At 48.3% G+C, this 9,914-nt stretch overlaps 1 protein-coding gene across 1 annotated transcript; it reads right to left on the bottom strand.

Moving 5' to 3' along the window:
- Positions 1-6,637, bottom strand: LOC133420720 (ladderlectin-like). The gene is made up of 6 exons (XM_061710499.1): positions 6,570-6,637; positions 6,395-6,486; positions 4,680-4,789; positions 4,465-4,599; positions 3,998-4,106; positions 1-383 (listed from the first exon to the last, which is right to left on the bottom strand). The coding sequence occupies exons 2-6, from the start codon at positions 6,453-6,455 to the stop codon at positions 301-303; spliced, it is 498 nt and encodes a 165-aa protein (XP_061566483.1). The 5' UTR covers positions 6,456-6,486; positions 6,570-6,637; the 3' UTR covers positions 1-300.
- Positions 6,638-9,914: the final 3,277 nt, after the last annotated feature.

Raw genomic sequence — 9,914 nt, 5'->3', positions numbered from 1 at the left:
TTTCGATGCTTGAGCGTTTTAATTTCACAAAAGAAAAGAGGAACAATTCATGCTGCAGATAAAAGTTGTGCTAAAAGCTCCAAAACACATTCATTATGCCCATTTTAAAGTCACAAGAGCAACGGGACAATCCATCTCCAGTTTGTGTCGATTCTCGCCTCATTCTTTAAGTAACATTGCAGTAATAGATAAGAAAAAAGCATAGTTAAGAATAAGGATGAGTGGGGGTTTGGCTGCTTATCCAGGGATTCACAAACTCCAACAGTGTTTGTGGTCATAGACGGCTGTCGGGTTTCCGGATCAGAACAGGCAGGATTTCCTTTTTCTTGCGCACACAGACGGACGTTTATACCAGCATTGAGCATCATCCCAGCACTTACTCGCTGTAAGTAAAAACACGAAAACAGGACAGTTTGTACCTTTCAATACACTTATTATTCAATACGGAGTTAGCAGGAATACATTTTTAGAGTATCAACAACTTAAGGCAATAATAAATAAAACATACAAAATTAGCCAATTAGATTTACAACTTCCCGCTAAGATAATAGATTTATTGAATCTAAGCACTTTAAAGTTGTTATCAAAACTCTACAGGTTAGTGTCTAAACTGGACGCTTCAGTCTCTCTCCCGATCTCTAAGTGGGAGGCGGATCTCTCTCTTAATACCGACCAGTTTTCTTGGTCACAAATATGCTTAAATACGTTTACTATGACTAAAAACCCAAACCTACAACTTATACAGTACAAAGTTCTTCATAGAATACATTATACTGGACAAAGGATGTTCCAGATGGGCTTTGTCACCTCCAATATCTGTTCACAGTGCACAGAGAACACCCCAGATAATTATATGCATGCTTTATGGTTCTGTACACCGGTACAGAGGTTCTGGAAGGAGATTTGTGAGGATTTATCCACATGGATCAACCACAGAATCCCAGTGTGCCCCACGGTATGTATATTAGGTCACCTGGGAGACACTCAAATAGATCCTAATTGGACACACCGGGTTCTCACTGCCTTATGTATCGCAAAGAAAACCATTCTAGTAAATTGGAAACAAAAATCCAGTTTATGTATCAACCATTTTAGGAATCTTTTATCAGATCATATTAGTAGTGAGATAATGTCTGCCTCCACTGAACAACATTCGGCTGAATTGCACTCTCTGTGGTCCCCGTTTATTGGCTTCGTTACCTAGTGGGGGCGGGGGGGTGGTGATCTCGTAACCCTTGGGGTTGGGGGTCGGCTTGGGGGGTCTGGGGCGCGGGCCTCTGGTGGCCCCTGGGGGGCGGTGGGGGGGGCCGCGGGGCCCTGTCCCTAGCCGGTGGGGGCCTTGGGGGCCTGTGGGGGGGGTTACCTCATGGCGGTGGGGGGGGGGGTGGCTGGGGAGGGCTCGGGCGGGGGGCTGTGGCTGGGGCGTCTCCGGGCCTCCCGGGGGGGGCGGGGCCGTGGACGTGGGGGTCCCACCCGGAGGGCCCGGCCCTGCCTGGGTGGGGGGTGGCTGTCTGCGCTGGGGGGGCATTGCTGCCTTGGTCCTCCGTCGCTGGGCGGGGGCCAAGTGCCCCTGCGGATGTGGGGACTCCGGGACCCTTGGGGTGTCCGCCGGGGTGGCCTCGGGGGGGGGTGGGGCCGGGTCCGGGGAGCGGGCCTCCCCTGACCGGGGGATGCACGGGCGGGCGCGACGGCGGGGTGGCACCATTCCCAGGTATCTATGTCTTATGTTGTCAGTATGAATGGGAGGATGTTGGACCGTTTCCCCCTCCGTCTGGGGGCTCCGGCGGCGCCGGGGGCGCCCTTGGAGGTACGGTGGGGCCCTTGCCCGGCTCGGGGGGCCGGCCCCCGTCTACTGGACGGCCGGTGGGGGGACGCGGGTGTCTTATCAGGGCCGGCTTTGCTGGTCCTGCTTCCTGGCTTCGGCCTCCGCTCCCCCTCTTGCCCCCCCTACACGATTCATACGCACATAGGCGAAAGGCGGGGGGTCCGGGTCGTGGGGGGCACTGTCCCGCGGGGCCTGGCACTCCCCGCCTCACGGTTTTAACAGCAAAATAGACACTGCACATTCAACACTTAATAAATACATTTGACAAGGACACGTAGTTCGGGAGGGGGGGGGGGTCTGTGTCAATCGATACTTGGCCCTCCCTCCTCCCTGTTTTTATGGCATTAATCACATGCACTCAACACAAGGGGCGGGAGGGGGTCCCACTTCACCCGCGTTCCCTCACCGGCCTGGGCCTGGGACGGGTGGGTCGGGTTACCCGGGCCTGGCGGGGCCCGCCGTGCAGCCTGGGGTGCCTTCTGGCGGTGCTGGATCCCCCCGGGGAGGGGGAAACGGTGCGTGATTGTATGTCTGTGTCGGTGAGAATGCGGTATGGAAGGGTCCTGCCATGGAGGATTTGAGCCTCCATTGGCAGGACATCAAAAACTTAATAATTTATCAATATTATATTATACAAAGATGGTTATTATTATTATTATTATTAGTATTATTATTATTATTATGTATAGTATATTATATTATTATTAGTATAGGTATCGGATAGGTGAATGGATGAATGAATGGGATGCCTGGGTCTGGGGCCCTCCGTTGTCGGGCCTGCGCGGGTGTCGCCTTGTTGGGGGGTTCCCTCTCTCCGGGCCCGTCTCCGGTCCCCCCCGCTGCCTCTACGGCGGGGCGCCCCTCTGGTCTTGGAGGGCCACTTTCGTGGGGGACGGGTGCGCCTGCCCGCGTCGGCGGCCGGGGCGGCTCTGTCTCTCCGGGCAGGCTGGCCCCCTGCCGGGTGGGGGTCGTTGGCCTGAAGGGTGAGGGCCTCCTGGCCGCGTGTCCGGCCCGGACCGGGTGGCCGGGGATTGCCTGGGTCGTGGTCCGCCGCCGCGGGATCCCTGGCTGCTTCTTTCCGCGCCGTGGGGGCCCCGCCCGCGGGCCCCCTCGGCCGCCGCCGGGTGGGGGGGGGGCCTCGCAGGCGGTGGGTTGCCTCCCTCCTACTTCTCCCCTCTGTGGGGTTGCCGGTGGCCTGGGTTCCGGGCTCTTCCTTGTCGGCCTCTGGTCTCGCGGGTGGCGGGGTTGCTCCCCCCCCTCCCCCACTATAGATACACTTCAGGTGGAGCTTTGTTTGGTTTATTACACACACACACACACACACACACACACACACACACACACACACACACACACACACACACACACACACACACACACACACACACACACACACACACACACACACACATATAGTCATTTAGTCACATGCATACACACACACACACACACACACACACACACACACACACACACAGACATGCATGATCATATACATACACACACACACACATAGACATACACACTGGCTTGTTCACCTGCATGCTGGCTCTCTAGTTTTTGGGTTTAGGTAGCGGTAGCGATAGCTTAGCTCAGACTGCGATCAGATCTCAAGATTTAGGTCGATTGCTGTTCGTGTTTTGGATGGCTCCGTGCCGGTTTCGTGCTTTGTTTGTGGTTTTTTTGTTGCAGATTTCCAGTGCTTGACGTGTGTCTCCGTGTGTTCCTGCTTCCTGGATTGGCAGTGGATGTCGTCAGCCCCCACCCCCACCCCCTCCCCCCCCCAAAAAAAAAAAAAAAAAAAAAAAAAAAAAAAAACACTGGGTTTGTATGTGTATATTTATGTATGTGTACGCATATGTGTGCGTATATATATGTATATATTACATATAGTAATAATGCACATATATACACTTTTGGTTTCTACCGTCATGGTATCAATCAATAATATGTGTGCAGACAAGGTAAAAAAAAAAAAAAAAAAAAAAAAACACGAAAACAGAGTCAGTCTCACCAAAACATGTCGGCAATGTAATCCCCTAAATTATTACGGTAAAAAATACTGTTTTGAATAATAATAATAATAAAATGTAGGCTTAACATCAATAATCAGGTATAACATTTCAAAACAAAAGACATTTTTGTAATTAGTCGTGTGGATACTTGACCTACCTGAATGATTAATTTGCAAACAGTGCTGTTGGCCACTATTATTGGGTTCTCCACGACACCAGTTGGAGTAGTGGAAAGAACTCCCATCAGACCACAGCCAAAGCTTCTCCTAAAAGACGGAATTTAATCAATTAAAGACTTGAAACAACCTGACCGATATTTGCAGTGATTGTGTGTTTGTGTGTGTAAAAATCTCTTCTGTAATTCCATAGCTTTTTTCTGCTCATTTTAAATCTATTCATCCTAAAATAGTGAGAAAAAAAAAAGAACCAGTGGCACCAATGGCGAACAAAAGTAGATCAAACCACAGCCAGTAACAGCGGTCTGTAAAATGATCAACGATAAGAGATATCTTAAAATCACAAATGTTTGTGCTCGGTTTGGTCTTTATTTCCATTGCTGAATGTTTAGTAGCAAATATGGTGACTGCAAATATTTTGGGGTGAAATTATAGAAACAAAATACACCTGTTGTGCATCAGAGCCTCCGATCCATGTTGTTGGATATCCATGACAAGCTGCCGTTATGATCCGCTGAATCTTGTGGTACTCATAGATGTTGTGAACTGATGCCAGGGTCCCCTTCATGGATCTGCAGTTCAACTACAGAGAAGATAAAGAGAGAAGTAGTCAAAATAACATCCGCTAGGCGAACTAAAAAACAAAATAAACTTGTAAGTTACCTCCGCTTGTGCCCAGGTCAGGCGTGTGGGAATGTAGCGGAAACAGCGATCCTTATATGCGGACCAGCCAGGAGGACACTTCCAACTCCACCGTGGAGCACAAGATCGTCCTGAGGACAAACGGATACAAGGCTTCAGGACATGACTGAATATGGAACATTGTTTTTAAACTTACCTGTAAAAAAGTACTAATTTATGCCACTATTTATCACAAACTTGCACGAGCAAACATCACAATCGTGTTTTTAATTCTTCATGTGAGACTGCAACGACAAAATATAGTACTGACTGCCAGGGCCGCCGCAAGGGGTGTGCGAACCGTGCGACCGCACAGGGCCTCGCGCCCCAAGGGGCCTCGCGCTATGGGCCGTTTTTTTTTTTTTTTTCAAATTTTTTTCCCCTTATAAATATCAACAGTCACGTTCCATTACAGACCTTAATGTTTACTAGTCTGTGCATATCAATAAATATATGTGCAATGATGCACAGTCTGTTGTTCAATACAACTGATCAGACCAAGCGCAGACACAAGCTGCTCTGATCCAGACGGTGGAGTTGGAACAAACTGTCACACAATGTTGAGAGAACGAGACAGATTCAGGAAATTTCCATCAGGGGATGAAAAAGGAAAAAAAACTAAAGAAAATGGAAGAGTTTAATGCCTCTCTGAAAGGCTTGTTTGATAAATTTGTTACAAAAATCACAGATCCGACCGGGTCTCAAGCAGCCGTGGGGCCCCACGTCGAGGCAAGAGATGATGATGAGGCAGGGGAAGGTATCCAGTATTTTGCTAATTGGAGAGTTAAAATTGTGCATATAGACACCCGATCCGACCCGAAAAACCCCCAAAAGGGCCCCCCCAGCCATTTCGCACAGGGCCTCGCAAGTCTCCCAGGCGGCTCTGCTGACTGCTTGTGACCAAAGTGTTCAGTTCAATTCAATTCAATTCAATTCAATTCAATTCAATTCAGTTGTATGTATATAGCGTTTCGATGTCTCTAGGATCTTTCCAGAGACCCAGAACATGACCCCGACCAATTATTACATAAAGATGTAAAAAAATCCCCTTTAAGAGGGAGGAAACCAGGATCAGGACCTGGATCATAAGGGGGGACCCTCTTGCTGAACACCAGCCGGGTAGAACAGGAAAAGACAGATAGGAAAAAGAGGATTAAGAACAGAGAGGCGAGACACACATATGTGGTCAAAGGTCCAAAAGAGCCGATATATTACTGCAGACCAGCATGCAGCTCTGGAAGCTCTGAAAGCTCTTGAAGCTCTGGCCTGCAAACATGTGCAAGGCAAGCTCATTTGCGTTGAATAGATCAACAATAAGATGATTCTAAGTGGTTAACAGAGGCATTAAAACATCAAATAGCAGAAATAAAAAGCAACATTTAAAGTTTAAACAAAAAGGCAATAAAACAAAACAAAAAAAACAACAAACTACAATAACAATGGATGTTTGGATACACTCCACATCTCGCAATAAAGTCCTTATTTTTTTGTGTGTGTCCAAACTTTGTCTTTATGTGCACATTTTTCAACAGGTTACAAATAAAGTGCAGCACTTTCGGATTCTTACGGAGGATTCCTGCAGCGTAAAGCATGACGTTCACTGGTTCCAGAACCACACTGTGATATGGATGCACAATAACTACTTTGCTCCCCCCTCTCTCCCCTGATGTCTGTGCAGGTGTTGAAAGTCTACTCACTCGTGGCATCAGCCTGGGCAATCACAACACAAAGAACTAAAAACGCAACCAAGTTCTTCATGATGGAGACAACTGGTAATGAAGATTTCTTCCTGCAGTTGAAAACAATCACACTCATTATATTTGGAGAGAGGGTGTCAGACATTTCAAACAAACTAGAACATCTGTCACAAACCTGCTGCAGATTGTTCGTCCCCGTCACTGCCGACCTGCAGCTTCACGCTTCTAGAAGACAAACAGCTCTAGTTAAATACATTTCTTTATCTCATCATCGTCCACAAAATAAGGAACTGTGACGAGCAAAAACACAAGGAAACACTGTTGCATCAATAATACACGTATACATACAGGATATGTGAGGATTCTGTTTCATTGCTGTTAACATGTAATTACTACATTTTTAAAATCAATAGTTTTTCTTTGCACTTGTAGCTGTTCCCGGTGCATGTTGGACTCCGGCAGGGCTGCCCTTTGTCACCGGTCCTGTTCATAATTTTTATGGACAGGATTTCTAGGCGCAGCCAGGGGCCGGAGGGGATCCGGTTTGGGAACCACAGGATTTCGTCTCTGCTTTTTGCGGATGATGTTGGCCTGTTGGCTTCATCGGACCGGGACCTTCAGCATATGCTGGGGCGGTTTGAGGCCGAGTGCGACGCGGCAGGGATGAGAATCAGCACCTCCAAGACCGAGGCCATGGTTCTCGACCGGGAAAGGGTGGCGTTCCTTCTCCGGGTGGGTGGAGAAGTCCTGCCTCAGGTGGAGGAGTTCAAGTATCTCGGGATCTTGTTCACGAGTGAGGGAACAATGGAGCGTGAGATTGACAGACGGATCGGTGCAGCGTCCGCAGTTATGCGGTCGATGTACCGGACCGTCGTGGTGAAGAGGGAGCTGAGCCGAAAGGCGAAGCTCTCGATTTACCGGTCAATCTACGCACCTACCCTCACCTATGGTCATGAACTTTGGGTAGTGACCGAAAGGACAAGATCGCGGATACAAGCGGCCGAGATGAGTTTCCTCCGCAGGGTGGCTGGACGCTCCCTTAGAGATAGGGTGAGGAGTTCGGTCACCCGGAAGGAGCTCGGAGTCGAGCCGCTGCTCCTTCACATTGAGAGGAGTCAGCTGAGGTGGCTTGGTCATCTGTACCGGATCCTCCTGGACGCCTCCCTAGGGAGGTGTGCCAGGCATGTCCCTCCTCCCTAGGGAGGTGTTCCAGGCATGTACCTCCGGGAGGAGACCCCGGGGAAGACCCAGGACACGCTGGATAGACTATGTCTCTCGGCTGGCCTGGGAACGCCTCGGACTCCCCCCGGAAGAGCTGGAGGAAGTGTCTGGGGTGAAGGAAGTCTGGGCATCTCTGCCAGGGCTGCTGCCCCCGCGACCCAGGAATGGATAAGCGGCGGACGATGGATGGATGGATGGATGGATGCTGTTAACATGTAAATACTACATTTTTTAAATATTTTTAAAAATCAATAGTTTTTCATTGCTCTTGTAGATTCAAAATAAACATGAAAACAAATTTGATTCCCTTAAAATAAATGTGTCTCATCATTTTCTCCAGCAGGTCCCACTTGCAATGGTTTTCAATAACTCCACACAAGTTGTACGATCCGATAGTTTACTCAGAACTTCGATAGGCAGGTGTAAAAACAGCAGGCAGCCGGTAGTAAACCGTTATAACCGTTACGTCACCCGTTCTTACAAATTCAGTCTGTCCACAGGTTTGCTCAGTCTGCCAGACCTAGTGAACAACAGTCCATCCTGTGTGGGCGGTGGACGAGTATTGGGTGTTGGTGAATCAGTGTCATTGGCAATGTTAGGGTCAGACTGCTGTGTAGCAGCTTCCTGTTGCTGTCTACTGGTGCTGGTGTGTCTCCAGCTGGTGCAGGGACATGTTGCAGGTGACGATGGTTGCGCCTCAGCGTCGCACCCCGTTGAGTCTCGTTGACATAGGAACGCAGAGTAGAACTGTTGCTAGCAATGACAGCGGGTGTTCCCCACGTGTGTTGATAGTCCAACTTCATGAGGATGGGATCACCAAGCTTCAGCGATGGTAGGGTCTTTGCTCCATGGCAAAGGTTGAAGTAGAAAGCCTGTTTCTCCTTCTCCTTTGCATCCTTGCTCCTGACGGCTTTCAGGTTAGGCCATCGAGGTTGAAGGTTTGTGTTGAGTGTTGGATGTGTTGTCTTGATCTTTCGGCCCATAATCAGTTCAGCCGGGCTAACTCCTGTGGTGGTGCATGGTGTAGCACGGTAGCACATAAAAGCGAGAAGCGATCTGCAGATCGCTGTGTGATTGTAAAGCACCCCACCCATTCATACTTACCTGGTGGTCTATGCGTTAAGAGTTGTCTTAGCACTCTTCGTTCACACGCTCCTTACAAAGTCCCTGTGATGATCACAAATGAAACTGATCAAGACATTTCCAAGTTCTGGTTTGACCTTCCTGTTTCTCATCGGCCCTGCTCGTCTGCACCTGTGTCTCGTTAACCCTTGTGTATATCTGGTGTTGTCTTTCCCCTGCTCCCTCCTGGTCCGTACTGTTTGTTCCTCCGTGTTTTCTGCCCTGGTTTTTGTAGTGTTTGATTCTTTTTTTAAGCTCTGGTTTTTGCATCCTGCTCAGCAACATTTTTGGTTTTGTTTTGGACTAATAAATCATCCTTTTGGAACTCCTTTCTCCTGCATCTCTCCTGAATCTGGGTCCTACCCTAACCACACCCTGACAGAATGTGGTGTTTGTTATGGAGAATCCGTGTTGAGGACAGAAGTCCAAAAACAGAACATCACTTGGGTTCATATCAGGGAGTTGGTTCCTCCCAGTCACACCCTTACAGGTCCCCTAGCACAACAAGGGAGTCCCCAGAAGGGGCACTCTCCAAACCATCCAAAGACTCAAGAAAGAGTGGGTACTTTGAGCTGCTGTTTATTGCATAAGCACACAAGATAGTCAGGACAATTGAACAAATAAAGTCCAATCAAAAATGACATTTATTTCAACTGTCATTTCTGTTAACATGGATCAGATTCAAAAGAGCATATAGATGTATTAAAAAAGCCTTTCTAGCAGCTGATTAAACATGGAAGGTCCTGCTTTGACACGGTCCAGTCGGTCTGTCCTGTAGATCAAAGGTCTAGTCGTTTACCAAAACAAGGACTCCCTCACTGTTTGACATCTCCAATCCCTCAACTCTCTTTACCTGTCCGTGACCTGTTGCTATCCAATAAAGGTACATATGGTACAAAATAGCTAGTCTGCCTGGGTCCCCTGACTTTGGACTTGCAGCCACCCTGTACCACCCAGCTTGGCCTCACAACTTCATCGAGTTATTTATTTTCGTTTATTTCGGCATGTTTATATAGACACATTTCATCTCCAGAACATTATACATTGCATACTCAGCACATGACGAAAGTTAGAGTTAATGCATCAAATAGCTCTGGAAATGTTTTTTTCATTGTAAGATTACTGGATGAAGTTTAGCATTTTTCAGGCTGTGATCTTGATGTGGATATTGATAAAA

The sequence above is a fragment of the Cololabis saira genome, chromosome 20 (assembly GCF_033807715.1).
Source record: "Cololabis saira isolate AMF1-May2022 chromosome 20, fColSai1.1, whole genome shotgun sequence".
Classification (NCBI taxonomy): domain Eukaryota; kingdom Metazoa; phylum Chordata; class Actinopteri; order Beloniformes; family Belonidae; genus Cololabis; species Cololabis saira.
This window is presented reverse-complemented; position numbering and strand designations above follow the sequence as displayed.

Excerpts from the sequence above, each read along its gene's own strand:
- LOC133420720 (XM_061710499.1), bottom strand. The coding sequence starts at position 6,455 with ATGAAGAACTTGGTTGCGTTTTTAGTTCTTTGTGTTGTGATTGCCCAG. Across the intron at positions 4,600-4,679 it reads TGACCTGGGCACAAGCGGAG|TTGAACTGCAGATCCATGAA; the intron begins GTAACTTACAAG and ends TCTTCTCTGTAG. Across the intron at positions 384-3,997 it reads TTTGCAAATTAATCATTCAG|CGAGTAAGTGCTGGGATGAT; the intron begins GTAGGTCAAGTA and ends TTTTACTTACAG.